This window comes from Macrosteles quadrilineatus, unplaced genomic scaffold (assembly GCF_028750875.1).
Source record: "Macrosteles quadrilineatus isolate MER2022 unplaced genomic scaffold, UCM_ALF_1.0 Scaffold_9__3_contigs__length_116548681, whole genome shotgun sequence".
Classification (NCBI taxonomy): Eukaryota; Metazoa; Arthropoda; class Insecta; order Hemiptera; family Cicadellidae; genus Macrosteles; species Macrosteles quadrilineatus.
Genome location: NW_026542602.1, coordinates 24143542 through 24159067, shown reverse-complemented (window position 1 = coordinate 24159067; position 15526 = coordinate 24143542). Strand labels below are relative to the sequence as shown.

General features: G+C 33.3%; 1 protein-coding gene across 1 annotated transcript in view; it reads left to right on the top strand.

Annotated features, from left to right (window-relative positions):
* LOC129002885 (protein unc-13 homolog B-like) overlaps window positions 1–15526 on the top strand; it is a 108399-nt gene that overhangs the window by 75469 nt on the left and 17404 nt on the right. Inside the window, exons 14-20 of the mRNA XM_054430996.1 lie at window positions 49–174; window positions 4200–4367; window positions 4998–5129; window positions 5689–5856; window positions 6724–6945; window positions 8912–9078; window positions 14815–14972. Of these exons, the coding sequence (XP_054286971.1) occupies window positions 49–174; window positions 4200–4367; window positions 4998–5129; window positions 5689–5856; window positions 6724–6945; window positions 8912–9078; window positions 14815–14972 (1141 nt within the window). The remainder of the gene's footprint in view (window positions 1–48; window positions 175–4199; window positions 4368–4997; window positions 5130–5688; window positions 5857–6723; window positions 6946–8911; window positions 9079–14814; window positions 14973–15526) is intronic.

Here is a 15526-nt window from a genome sequence, read left to right as displayed (position 1 = left end):
ATGAAACTTGTTGTAAAGCATGTTGAATATTTATTTTGCCTGTTTCAGGTGCAAGAGTTATCCAGTCCGCCACGGGCCAGCACTGTGGTCAAGGATTGTGTCAAAGCTTGCCTCAGGTCCACATATCAGTTCCTCTTTGAAAACTGCTACGAACTATACAGCAGAGAATTCCAGGTATACTAAATAAACTATAAAAACTCTCTGATGAAACTTGTGAAATGGAAATAGAACTCGTACTCAAGCACTGTCGTAAATTGCTGTAGAAATGTTTTTATAGTATAGGTATTATCACACTCTTTGGGGTACTGCTGTTCTACAACACAAGACTTCTAGCCCGAGGACTTGAGTTCAAATCCTGTTCATCACCTTACTTATAGCTATGTGATAACTGATAATGTAAAAGTGGCAAGTCCTAGGGTTTTTAAACCCACCTTTAACCTTTAATCTTTAGGGTTCGCCTATCGAAGTAGAAAAAGTATTTATCAGGCAAAGAGAACTGACTCTACGTTGAATATCTCCCATACCACAAAATTTGCAATACAATTATACACATTCCTCTGACCCTGAAAGTATGATCTTGAGTGACAGTGTCTTAATTCCGCTGGTGGATGAGTATAAAAACCAACGATCAAGAGTGCACCTGTTTTTTCCATCAGCCTGAAGATACAGTAATTCATTTCTTCACCATTAATTTTCTCATTCTATGGTGACTCTATGGTATCCATTTGTGTCCTACCCAAAACAGAATATGATCCTTTTTAGCCCATGAAACACTTAGATAGTTATATGTTGAATGATAGGTCAAATTATTTAGAGGTAATCTTATTTTTAGTTATACTAAAGTTGTTTTGTCCAACCAACTTTTATGTAAAATAGAACTGTTGCACACTTTGTGACACCTTAATTTTTAATAGAACTTCAGTTAGTTATTCTTCCCATTCGTAGCCTATGTATTTATTAAAATCACTGGACACTAGTGTTGTTTGCAATGCATCATTTATGTAACATTTCTGGTGTTTGTGACCACACGTTTATTGGAGTCCTTTTGGTTGTAAATGTTGTTATCTCCTGCAGTTTGAGTATTTACAGTATCAGGTAATAGAGTTTTTACATTGTATTTTGATAAGTTGCAACAACCCCAAATTGCAACCAAAACTGAAGGGAATAAAACCATTATAAAAAAATTTTAACTCTTAAATGAAAACTTCCTATGATTGCTATCAAGATAATTTTCTACAGTCAGTACAGATTACATAGTTATTTGTGGGAGCTACAACTTTATAACCTGACTATCCTTAAAAAAGTGGCAAAAAAAGTGGCTTAAAAAAGTGGGGCTTATATCATAAAGTTGAATCCCAACTATGATTAGCCCCAATGATGATGTACTTATATGAACCTAGTTATCAACAGGATTCATTGGATTGCATGGGTACCCGTTAATTTATTTTCGTAAACACATTTTTAAGCAAACTTATTCAGATCAGATATAAATTAGATTGGTTTAAGCAAATTGCTTATTGAAGTTGTATCCAGTTAATCCTTATTAGGTATGTTACAGAAAAAGTCATGGTATATGGATTTATAATGTTGCATTTTACTTCATACCTCACTAAATTGAACTTTTACGTGTATTTTTCTAAATTTAAAACTGAAAATAATTGTTTAGTGTTTTACAAAACATATTCAATATATGATACACAAATACACAGTTTATTGCATTTACGTATCACAGCACTTAATGGCTTTCTAAGGAGTTATTGTAACTAGCTCACCTAATTCTAAAACCTTTTTTGACAGGAAGTTTCACTAATAATAATAATTTTCTATCCACTAAACAATATAAGGCCATGGTAAGTTACGAAGGTTTTTAGCTGATCAGAAGCTTATGTAAGTTTAGGCTTTATGCTTTAACAAGTTGTTGCCTTACCAAGCAGTTGATTGTAGTTTAAGGTATTTTTGTGTTTTATTTGAGGGTTTGCGTTGAAGGAGTGATTTTGTTTGATTACAAAAACCTCTACGTGATGCCCAGTTTTTTTTAATCCTTTTTGTTTGAAATTGTTGTATCTGCTCTAGTTGAAATTAACAAACAATCCGTAGTCAAGTGTTTGGTTTAGGTTACTATGCTTTGCAGATGAATAGTAAAGTAAATTATAAGCTGATATCCATTAGGAAATGTCAAATTTCTGACATTCTGACATATCCTACTGTAGAATCTATTGGTTTCCATCAAATGTTTTTTAGAAGTAGCATGAAAGGTATTTTGGTTGTCACAATGGTAAGATGGATTATTGTTTGATTTTATATTTGCTGAATGAGTAAAGATTTGGACAATAAATGTAACATTAGGAAAATAAATTTTAAGGTGTGTTACTGCACACACAACATTTTGGGAGAGAATTTTTTTATAAGTATTAGAGAGTTAAATTAGTGGCCTTTACACACTTGGTCCATAGGTGATGGGCACTAAATTAAAAGTGTTAACTAATCCTTTTAAAAACAATTTATTAGTAAAATTCCTTAAAATGTCATTAAAATTGGCTATGTATGATTTTTATGCAGTTATCCAAATTCTGGTTTTATTTCAAATTAAGTTAATTAACACTGCATAAAATCTTATTTTTTAATATTGCTACATACAATTTGAAAAAGGCAGATTTGTTGTGTTTTTAATTATGCACAAGGAATATCCAGAGAAAATGATAATGTAGTTACTTTAACAAGTAGACGATACCCCTTCCAAGGCTTACCTAATCTTCAAATGTGCCTTGTTCTCATATTGCCTGATATGGTTAAGTTTATCACTGACAATTGACATTAAATACTGAATTAGACATTCCATTAATATGGAGCAACTATATCTGGTGTTTTATTTAAAGGCATAGTTGGAAGAACCACTTGTAGTGAGTGCAACTATTGAAGTTTACATTATCTTACTGATTGTTGCCAACATTTTCCATCACAATTAGAAGAAAGTTAGTTTTGTGATGTTTCGGTATTTTTTTAACTGATCATCAAGTGAAATGTCTACAATAATCTGTCAGATAATGGACACTCATCACTATCGCCAAAAATGCTTTCAGTTTTTCATGCTATGTAATACATAAATACCCCTGCCGCAGCAAATCTGTAGACTAAGCGAATTTCCATTTGCCTGATTTGATTTACACTAAAATGTATATCCTAACCAATGTATATATGAAATAAAATACATATGACATTTATTCCCTATTTAAATAGAATTAGTTTAACGAGTAACTGACTTAGGTTTGCTGCAACAGGGAGGGTAAAAAAATGGGTGGGTTATTTTTTGGAAAATGTTAATAGTTTAGTAAGAAATAAAATGGATTTTCCAAATTTGATCAAAATATGTTCATAAACAAGCGAACTACAACATTTTACTTATTCTTCATAAGAATAACATGAAAATTTTAAATTTAAAAATTTTTGGAATTTTCCCTGTAACCATTAGGCGCATAATCACGCTTCAACATACTAAATTTTATGTTTTAGGGTCAAATATGGGAAAAACCAATTTTTACCCCATAAAACCCCCCATAAACCCCCCCGTTCCCATAGTCCAATCATGGTGGTTTGCAAACTCGTTGGAATGAATGTAGGTACCCAATTTCAACGAAATCAGATCATTTTTGCTTGAGTTAACGTGCTAACGAACACACACATATATATATTATATATATTTAAATATGTTTATAATATATATCCTATATATGAATTTGAAAGGATGGTGTTTTTGGGCTCTAGGGACCTCAAAACAAAAAAGTAAATCGGTTCCAGGTCCATGTCTTACCAGTACTACAGTAATAGCTTATTCCCTATATAAGAAATTAAAACAAGCTTTAGATTTAATAATAGGATGAGAAGTCTTTTTACTACGGTATTCAAAGTCAATGATATAGCTTTATCATGAAAATGAAGGGTCTGTAGTTACAAGCTTATGTTCAATCTGGACATAAAATTGAAAAATGCATTGAACAATGATTCTATATTTTTAATATGTAGCCTACAAGAATATTTATTATCAATAAAAAAAAAATAATAGCAAAAATTATTTCCTTGGACATAATTACATGCATGTTGTTTCGTTAACTAAATGAAAAGGGAAGAACTAATTGACTAATGTTATCAGTAACAACTATGGGGTTTGTAAATTTAAATTAACATCCTGTTGTGCATTGCAGGTGGATCCCAACGAGCCCAAACGAGACCCGGAGGACACAGGGCCGCGGTTAGACTCCCTCGACTTCTGGCACAAACTGATCGCTCTCATTGTGTCTGTGATAGAGGAGGACAGAAACAGCTACGCTCCCGTGCTGAATCAGTTTCCTCAAGAGCTTAATATCGGACAGGTGTGTAACAATAACCAGAGGATTATTATTTACCTCTTTGAGCTTCAAAGACATGGTACACAGGAGTAACTTAACCAAATTTCCACCTGACATATGCTTTAACCTGGGAGTCAAAAACTCTAATGTGTAATAACGTAAATTAATGCAGAAGTTCATTTTAGCCCTTTAGTGAAGTCATGGCTTCAGCAGGCTCGTAGTAGTTGTAGTAATAGAACACAAAGGTTTGTCGGACGAAGCCGATGGGTAACAGCTAGTATCGTTTACAATATAGTAATACGGCTTACAACTATTTATGCCTAAACAGTTGAAAGACACACATGACATGTGCTGGGATATGGTGGTCAGCTTGATTGGAAGATGACATAGTAGAAGTAGGTAGATTCTTTGATTTGCACGTAAAATCAGCCGTTTGCTACATTACTTTTCTTTTTACTGTGTATGTATGTATTGTATTCAACAAAAAAATTTAAAAAAAAAATTGTACTTTTGTATTCATAAGATGAGGAAAAACATAATAAAAATTGTAGTGGTAAGAAGTGTACGCAACTCATTTAAATATCCTTAACGACACTATCTTTACGCGATCGTTGCGTAAACTACTATTTCAATGTTGCAATTTCTTGGTTCTAGTTATCAGCAGGCACTATGTGGGTACAGTTTGGAATGGACCAGAAGTATGCATTGGAAGAACACGAAGCCAACAGACAGAAGGTAGCTGTGCAGCCTGTCAAGTCTTCCGCTTACATGAATCTTCACTTTAAGGTAAAAACATAAAAATACTCACTGTAAATCTTAAGTATTCAATTTTCTTATTATCAATGCAATCAAACATCATCAAAACTTTGAATCAGCGGGAACTTAACTAGTAAAAGTTATATCAAGGATTTTGTTTTATTAAAGCTGTGTCTGGTCTAGTAGATAGAAGGCAACATTTTTATCCAAGAGAGTAAAAAGTTTAATTCAGTTTTTATCCATAAAAATTAAATAAAGAAAAATATAAGCTTCCTGATTTTAAATATAAAATTATGCACATGTAAAAAGAGTCTCAATGAAAAACCTGAACAGATTTTTAATCATTTGGTTTAGAGTAATATTGATTGGTCTACATGTGGTTTGGTAAAGGTATACTTCTTGCATGTATATTTTATTACATAATGTTCCATTTACCTTCATCCCTATTTGCATACAATGCAGACCAATGCTATGTCCCACATAACAATTAATCGTCCACATACAGTCCCATGGCAACTGAACTTACCTACACTCCCTTAACTGTTAATGATTGGGACGCTTTGTCATTATTAATGTTTACTTTGTTCAGGTGAAATGGCTGTACACCAACTACGTGAAAGACTGCCCTCCATTCAAGGATACTATTCCTGAGTATCCTTCATGGTTTGAGCCGTTTGTGATGCAATGGTTAAACGAAAACGATGATGTGTCACTTGAATACCTAAACGGAGCGTTTAACAGAGATCTCAAAGATGGGGTAAGTAACCTAGTACACCCCTAGCTACACCTAGTAGTGAATCTAGTAGTAGTGTGTTAATTAAGTTTTACATTTTTTTATCTTATTGTGTCTTAATTGTTTCATGGCCAAACACTTGGAATTACATAACATAACATTACATTACATTACATTGGAGTTTAATCACTTTATTGATGTAAGAAATGTCAACACTGTAGTATTGTATTGATCCTCAAACCGTGGTACTTGTAACCCTGGTGGTGTATTAGGTTTACCGAGGTGGCACCTGAGATGGCTTCAAAAAAGATATTTTTCAACCAAATCATGTACGGTACTAAAGAAAGAAAATATTTAAAAGTTTTTGCATAATGTGTTACTTTTTATGGAATGTAAGTACTGGTAGTTCTAAACTAGAAACATGAAGTAGCACCAAATATCTTTATAAAATATGTTTAGTTTATATAGTATTTATAGTAGCTAGCTAAAGTGAAATTTGTGAATTGAATTTATCAAAGTGCATATTGAGGGGAGTATTTAACTTGGATACCATTTATCTTTTCTTGCTCTTTTTACCGTCTAAACTCATAACACTTACTTGAAGACAAAAACTTTTGTTCATAGACTGTAAAATACATTCTCAAGGAGTGTGTAACAATAATGTTTTGAGAACTTATGTTTACCTTTGGCCAATGATGGTTGAGAAAGAGAACAGATGACAATGTACCAGCTGGTACAGTGCCAGATTGTTGCAAAGAAAGCTCATGGTGTCTTGCACTTTAAAGAAAGGACTCTTTTAATCGCTGAATATTTCCATCCTTTGTGATGTTATAGCCTCTAGCACCCAACTAGAGCCAAAACTAGCTGTATGAACATATCTGTTGTTTCCAGTTCCAACGTAGCTCGGAGCATGCCTTGTTCTCAAACTCCGTAGTGGACGTCTTCACTCAACTCACACAGTGCTTCGATGTCATCAATAAGCTGGAATGTCCCGACCCAGAGATATGGAAACGTTACATGAAACGATTCGCCAAAACCATCGTAAAGGTTCTCATCGCTTATGCCAACATCGTGAAGAAAGAGTTTCCTAACCATCTGAAAGACGAGAGAATTGTAAGTGGATTGTTTAGTTAATTGACATTATAACTATTACTTAGATTTACTTAGACTTACTTTAGATTTCAAAATTCAAATATTTGGGTTCAATTTAAAATAAATAAATTACAAGATGACATTTTAATTTGCAATATGTAGTAGCATCCAGGTTGAAAATGCTAGAAACATTTATTATGCCCTATACTCTAAGGCCTAACTCATTACCTATCTTACTACAGTAGAGTCCCGCAAACTCGGCACTCGATAACCCGGCAGTCTGGATAACTCGGCCATCACCTGGCTCCGAAAATTAGTGATTTTTTGAGTCCGAGTTAAAAATGGACTCAAGCCAGCGCTAGACAAATCATTCGCAACTCATACCAAGGATTTGTTGTACTAAATCTGATGACTTAATACTGACTTGTAATAAAAATATTAATAAAAAAGGCGGTTAAAAAGCTTAAAAATTTTATTGTTCTTATTTTTAACCCTAGTTCTTGATAACCCGGCATTTCACAAACTCGGCACCCTTCCAGTCCACATTACGCCGAGTTTGCGGGACTCTACTGTAATATTATAAATGAGAAAGTTTGTGTGTTTGTTTGTGTGTTTGTAGTTCAATCACGCATTAATTACTGGATGGATTGGGCTCGAATTTGGCATGATGATAGCTCACATTCCCGATTAACATATAGGCATATTTTTATCTCAAAAATCCTTTCGGGCTCCGCCCCAGTGACTCTAGAGTTTCCCATGTTAACCTTATGAGTACTCATATTTAAATGGAATTAAAGAATTTAGTCAGCTGTTTCAACTAAAAGGTTGGTTCTATGATATGCAAAGGCATTAAAAGTTATAAGATATCACCAACAGGATGCAGCACTATTATTTTTTTTTCATTTATGAAAACAGCTAATTTGAACTAAGCAGCAACAAAAAACTGTGATACACAATGAGAACTGTCTGTTTACAGTTATGTTTATGTTTTTAATTTCACAAATAATTTGTGATATTTTGTGAATCTTTAATAATTTATTTTTTTCTTTTGTTTGGGTGAAGTGGTAGAACATTATGGCTATGGTAGATGTGTAATACTATAGTATACCGTAAATTTAAAGAAGCAAATTTTATCATACTTTGTCCTCCCTCATTGCAAACGCTAAGCTTGAGTATAACTGTACTAAGCATTTTACACTTATATGCCACTCCCGTACGAAGGACGGGTACTCTGCTAGTTCTGTTATAAATTAAGCAGAAATTTAAGTAGCATGTGATGAGTATTGATGAGTATCAGCCATAGCCTCTTCTAATACAAGGCCGTGGCGTTGGTATGGGAGTCAACTTCGCAACGTCCCGTCTATTGACATGGTAATAACGGAAATAACAAAAGTGGAAAATGTAAACATAAACATTGCCTATACTTTCCATTATAATTTAATACAGAAACTTAATAACCGAAACAGCTGTTTCGTTTTGACGGGACAGCGGTGTTGCCACTTTTGTCTTGCCGCAGCTTTGTAATAGAGGAGGCTTATGGTATCAGCCAATGCAAGCCTTATATTCATGGCAGAAACTACTTTCAGTTGACACTTCTCCATACGCATTGAGCCGTTTTCAACAATCCAGTTGTCAAAAATGTTGTTCTAGCTTATTTTACTAAAATATTTAATATAATACTTTACTGTGAAAAATGAAATGGGGCCACTCTCCGTTTGACTTGTGCTGCAGTCTTGGCTACAGAGTTGTCTTCATCTCCATCAAGTACATTGTTTTGTTTATATATTGTCCCGCTATTGTCATGGTAATAGTTTATTTACTTCTTCCTTCAAGTGAAATACATCCAGGTGATGTGAATTTACTCCTAATAAACTTGATCCACACACAAATCTGATCAACACACAAAAATCAACCATGATCCTCGCCCAAATTAACTACAATCCATACACCACACAAATCTACTATGATCCTCTTATTGTTCTTACAGGCATGTATCCTGATGAACAACATCCAGCAGTTGAGGGTTCAGCTTGAGAAGATGTTTGAGTCTATGGGAGGAGACAAACTAGAGGAGGACGCAGCAACCATCCTCAAGGAGCTGCAACAGAACCTCAACCTGTGTTTGGACGACCTGGCGACACAGTTTGCGCAGAGGTTGGTTTAGCAGACATGTTTTTATATTCAATCATTTTATTAATTGTCTTTATGTCATTATGCAATTAACATGTTCAGAAACAACATTATTGAGATATTAGAAATCTATAGACTTTTTTCAGATTGAACTGGCGACTTTGATTAGGTATTGTTTAAATTTATATATAGGTAATAACCGTTTTACATATTTTTGTGATAAAAATGAGAATAATCAGTTGCTGGTACCCGGTACCAAAAGTTCAAATTTTTACAGAAAATTCAACAACCGCACTTGCCCAGTTACAATAATCTTTCGTAAAGTAATGTTGGTTTTTTTAATATTCCTCTTTAGAAATATCTACTAGTTGTCCTACAGGCATGACATGGACATTTGATTTAAAATGTTTACTAGTAAGTAGCTTTGACTATTAAAATACTGAAGTAATGTCTATGTACAGTCCCATCCATACGGACCAGCTGTAGCCAATTTTTTACTAAGAAAGAACATAGTTTTGGGAGCCAGTCTCAGAATGCACTAGTGTCTAAAATTTTATTTTCTACCATACTTTTTGTTTCTAACAAATTTGATGGGTCATAACAGTTGCTATAGCTTACAATAAGTCATTCCATCAGTTTGACTTGGTAAAAACACTTGTGTATTAAACAGAAATTTGTAATTTAGGTCAGCACAATCTATATGTCATCACATAAACTACGAAAATGTTGATTTTTAAACTGGCGTCAACTTTAACGTTGGGATAGAATGTCTAGTAGTGGGATAGAATGTTGCAGTTACAGTTTGTGGTCAAGTCATGTCCGGTGCTACAACTGAGAAGATTTATAACCAAGCAAACAGATCTCGACATCAGTCATTAGTAATAATTGCTGGAACCAATGATGTAATCAAAAAAACAACCTCAAACATCTATAGCAATTTGGAAAAGTATCTGACACAACTAAGTAAGGATAAATCATCTGTACATATTACCACAATACCAAATCGCTATGACATAGGCTTAAATGATCCGTGTCATGATGATATCAACTTATTAAATAGTTATATCAGAGAATTAGCAATAAGAACAAACAAAGTGCATCTTATTGACCTGGATGAACTACAAAGATTTCATTTTACACGTCATGGACTACATCTAAATCATAGGGGGAAGAAAAAGCTATCATATATCATTATAAATTCTATTAGGCCTAACAAAGAAATATCAAACATAAGAGGAAAAGTCAACCATAGTCTACCTCCAATAAGTATAATTCAGACAAGCATGAAAAGCATGATTAATAAATTTCAAAACGACGAATCTGTTGGCTTTGCTCACACCATATCTGCAGACCTGGAACATGAAAGGAGTCTAAGTGCTGGTGTGGCAGTTACCTTCCGTAAGGAGTTTGGTAAACCATTGCCCTCAGACTGCCTAAGCAGTCACCTAGCTTATCAGAAGACTAATAAGGGAGCTAGTGTCTTTAGCTTAATAACAAAACCAAAATACTATCTTAAACCTACAAACTACGATTACGACTATGCTTTCCAACAGTTAACTGAGGAATTCAAGAAGAAAAACCTTAAAGTGCTTATTTGCTCTGCAATGGGTTGTGTGAGGGATCAGGTGTGGCCAGATCACTTCATCAGGAATCTGGTTCAATTTCAAGAGGCAACCAAAGCATCTGTGCAAATAATCTGCTACCATCAACACTCGAACCGCCCATTACACAATGGTGTTCCCTACCAATACTTCATCAAACGCTTACAGCAAGTTATTGATCATCATCATGAGCAGGAGTCTTCACCAGTTAATCAAGAACTTCAATTGGCTTCAGTTAATAGGACTAAAATTGTAGAGGAATCCATGGAACACTCATCTGCTATGGAAACATCCTTAAGTAGCCCATTAAACGATGACGTGTCAACCCCTTCAGCTTGTAGAACCTCTACTTCAGACTTGAGATCACCAGGATCAAGTAGCTGCTTCTTTTGGCCCAAGGAAAATGAAAAAATGACCCAGCCTGTGGAGGAGTCACCAGCGCCTGTGTCATGTGATGGGGGGCTGTCTGTCAGGGGTTGTGATAGTGTTGGTGCAGTGAATGAAGTACCTTTAAATTGCCAATTGTTCACTCCTGTCTTGAATTCCCTACCCCTAACCTGTGATTCTATTAATACATCATGTCATAATGTAACCACTTTTTTAAAAAAAATAGGCCAAGATCTAGCAACCAATTAACACATTCTGTAAACAGCACTCAAAACTTTCTAATTCTTCATCAAAATATTCAAAATTTATCAACCCGTATAGGCATTTTGGAAGTAAACTTGGATGAAATTAAGCCAGATATTGTTGTTCTAACAGAAATTAACATGAAAGAGACAGATTTGTTTCATTTTAAACTGAAAAATTATAAAATAGCATCCTATTGGACCAGATCTTCAACCACTGGGGGTGGTGTTCTAATACTTACTAGTAACTATGTAAATTTTAAAACAGTACATATTAAAGGAATTCAAAAACTTATTTTGGAGAAAGAATTTGAGTGCTGTATGACTGAAATCATACTAGATGGTATGTCGTTTATATTGTTAGGGTTATATAGAACTCCTGAATATAAATATATCCAACCTTTCTTAGCAAAACTGGATATTACTCTAGATTTATTAACAAAAAGGTTCAAGAACATCATATTAGCAGGTGATATAAATATTAATGTTTTAAATCATGATAATGTGTACCATCAATTTTTAAATATCATAAATATATATAACATGTCTTATAGGGTTGACTTTCCAACTAGGATTACTGATAAATCAGCTACTGCAATTGATAACTTCATTACCAGCATTTTTGAAACAAAATTAAATGTCTCAGGCGTTATTACTCATGTATCTGATCATGATGCTCAATTGCTTGAAATACAAAATGTTAACAGTACAAACAAAAAGGTAATGAAGAGGTTATGCAGAAAGTATACTGAAAATAATTTTAAAATGTTCCTTAGGGACTTAAGTAATGAACACTGGTATGATGTTTATCAATCTTCGGTGGATGCAAAATTTAATGTCTTTATGTCTACTTTCAGTCACATTTTTAACACTAATTTCCCCAAAATGATGTGTGTAGAAAAAGTATCAAATATATGTAAATGGAATTCAAATGAAATAATAAGGAAAAAAAGTGAAATCCATGAACTAGTAACATATACTAGAGCAAAAAGGAATTCACTGTTATATAAAACAATAAAAGTAAAGAAAAAAGAGTTAAAGGAATCCATAAACAGTGCTAAACAAAAATTTTACCAAAATAAATTTAGAAAATCTAGGAACATAACAAAGACTACATGGAATATAATAAAAAATGAGATTTCACTAAAATCAAAACAAACTGTCCCCTCCAAAATAATCTTAGTTCAAAATGATAACCAAATATCAGATCCTGTTGCTGTGAGTAATGTTTTCAACAATTTCTTTACAACTGCTGTTGAAAAGCTTATTTTGCCAAACATTGATTCAACATCAAATCACAACATTTTCACCCAAAAAAAAGTGACTGCCATGACAAACGTTTTTAAATTTGAAACAATAACAGAAGACCATCTTTAAAAAGTCGTGCTGTCATTTGAAAATAAAATTTCTTCTGGGCATGATGAAATACCAATTACTCTAATTAAAAAATCACTACTTTTCATATCAAAACCATTAACACATTTAATAAACTCCTCTCTCATTTCAGGCATATTTCCATCCAAATTAAAGTTGGCTAAAGTTATTCCCATATTTAAAAAAGTTAATCCTAAAGATCCATCATGCTATCGTCCCATTTCAATTTTACCTGCCTTTTCCAAAATTTATGAGCGTATAGTTTATATTCAGCTGTCTAGATATCTTGAAATCAATCAGTTACTGGACAAAGAGCAACATGGCTTTCGAAAAGGAAAATCCACAGTAACAGCTGGTATAGAATTTATAGAGTCTATAATAAATGCAATTGATAAAGGGAAAAAGGTGGTAGGAATATTCTTAGACCTCAGTAAAGCCTTTGACAGTGTGTCGCACAATAAATTAATTAACGTTTTAAATGAACTTGGAGTCCGTGGTAAAGAACTTAAATGGTTTGAATCCTACATTAAAAATAGACACCAGTTTGTTGAAGTGGATGACATCATAGAACATTATAAAATAAACTACATTGAAAAAATTCAATCACAGCATCAGACACTACGATATGGAGTCCCCCAGGGATCGATCCTGGGCCCTCTACTATTTCTTTGTTATATTAGAGGTTTGCCTGGGACTATTCCTGGGAGTGACGGATCCATGTGTCTGTATGCTGATGATTCTAATATCCTGCTAAATGGAAATTCTAATTCTGAAATTGAAACATCTTCTTCAAAAAATCTTCAAGTAACTCATGAATTTTTAAAAGAAAAAAATCTTCTTATAAATGCAAATAAATCAAACTTCATATATTTTTCAACCAAACAATCAACAACAAAATTTGAAGCAAAAATTTGTATAAACAATGACAAGATAGACCAAGTTGAACAGACTAAATTTCTTGGTTTAATTATCGACAAAAATCTTACATGGGACAATCACGTTAAACATGTTGTTAAAAAATTGACTTCTGGTGTATGTGCTTTGAGACAGATGTCTCAGATCTGCAGCATAGACACTTTGAGGATAATATACTTTTCATTACTGCATAGTCACATAGCTTATGGAATATCTATTTATGGAGCAACATCAAAGACCAATTTGGATTCTATCCTTATCAAACAAAAGAGAGCTATTCGTCTAATGATGAAACTGCAAAGAAAACAATCAGCTAAGAGATATTTTAAGGAATTACAAATCCTAACGGTGTATAGTCTGTATATATATGAAGCATCTGTCTATGCAAAACAAATTCAATTGTCATCCACTTCAAGCAATACTGGTGACTATAACACTAGGTTTAAAATTAACCTACCCCGACATAAATTGGAATTTTTCAAAAAGAAAACTTATTATTCAGGTTTGATTTTTTTGCAACACCTGCCGGCTTATATAAAGACGGAAGACAATTTGAATAAATTTAAAAGAACACTAAAAGACTTTTTAATTAAATTTTCATTTTATTCCATAGAAGAATTTTTAAACAATAAAAATTAGTAGCTTACATAATTTGAACTCCATAGCAAAATTAGGGGAACAATTTAAATTTTCACAATGATTAGTAATGCTTTTTCTTTTCTGTGTATATTTTTACTTAAGCCCGGAAAATGGGTATATGTTTTTTATTTTAATAACTGCTAATGTTATTGTGATTGCAATAGTGTTATATTTTTAATATATTCAATTACAAATTCTTCACTTATCTTAATAGTATATTTTAATTTAAGCACTTTGTAATATGTAGTTATATGTATTTATAGCCTATTTGACTCTATTCAATACATGTTATTTTATGTATAATGAATAAAGAATGATTTGATTGATTGATTGATTGATAGTTGTATCAATAGTCAAAGCTAGTAGCATCTTATTTCCCGTAACAATATGTTAGACTATAGTTCAAACATCATCAGCATGATCAAATTTCATCAACAATTAACAAACATGGTTAAAAATTCATGCATGCGAACATTTAAGATCCAAACTGATTTAAATTATTTTTTATGAATTCACACAATAGTAATTCACAAGCTTGTATAATGACCCTGGTTTTTATTATTGTTTCCTGTCAAGACTACTATGACTTGTGTTTGTTGCAGTCTTGAGCCTCGAATCACGCAGAGTGTCAAGGAGTTGGGAGATCTGTTGCTGGCCATCAAGGGCGGAGGTCAGGTGACGTTGAATGCACCTGCGCAGCGCAACGCCGTCGCGCAAGAGGCTGACGAAGTCTTGCGCCCACTTATGGATCTCCTGGACGGTAACTCTCCTACTGACTACTACAATATAGGAGCAAAACTAAATTAACAAATATTTTTGATGTTTACTACTTGCAATAAAAGAGTATTTTTTCAAAAGTCTTATTAGGTTTTTTTTTATTATTAGTGGAGTTATGAGGAACCTGGAATAAACCAGTTGATAAACCAGGAATATACTATAAAAGGTTTAATTGGAAAGGGCTTATTGCCTGAGAATTATGGAGACAAATGACAGGATAAGCAGGCTTAACTTAAAGTTACAATTGTCCTTTGTGTTTTCTTTTGTGTTACTTTAGTTAAGTGGGATGCCTACAATTTTTAAGGTAAGCCTACTTATATTCTGTCCTTTGTCTCTATAATTGTTATTAAACTAAAGTAATATAGTCACCTACGGAAACCACCTAAGCAACAAGTTTGCCAACATTTTGAAGAAAAGAGAGAGTAGCATACAGAACCACAGATAAAATATGTAGTTTAGTTACTATCCAATGGACTCTCCAATACGGATAAGTTCAATTCAGCTGGGATTTATAAGATAACCTGCACAGATTGCCCC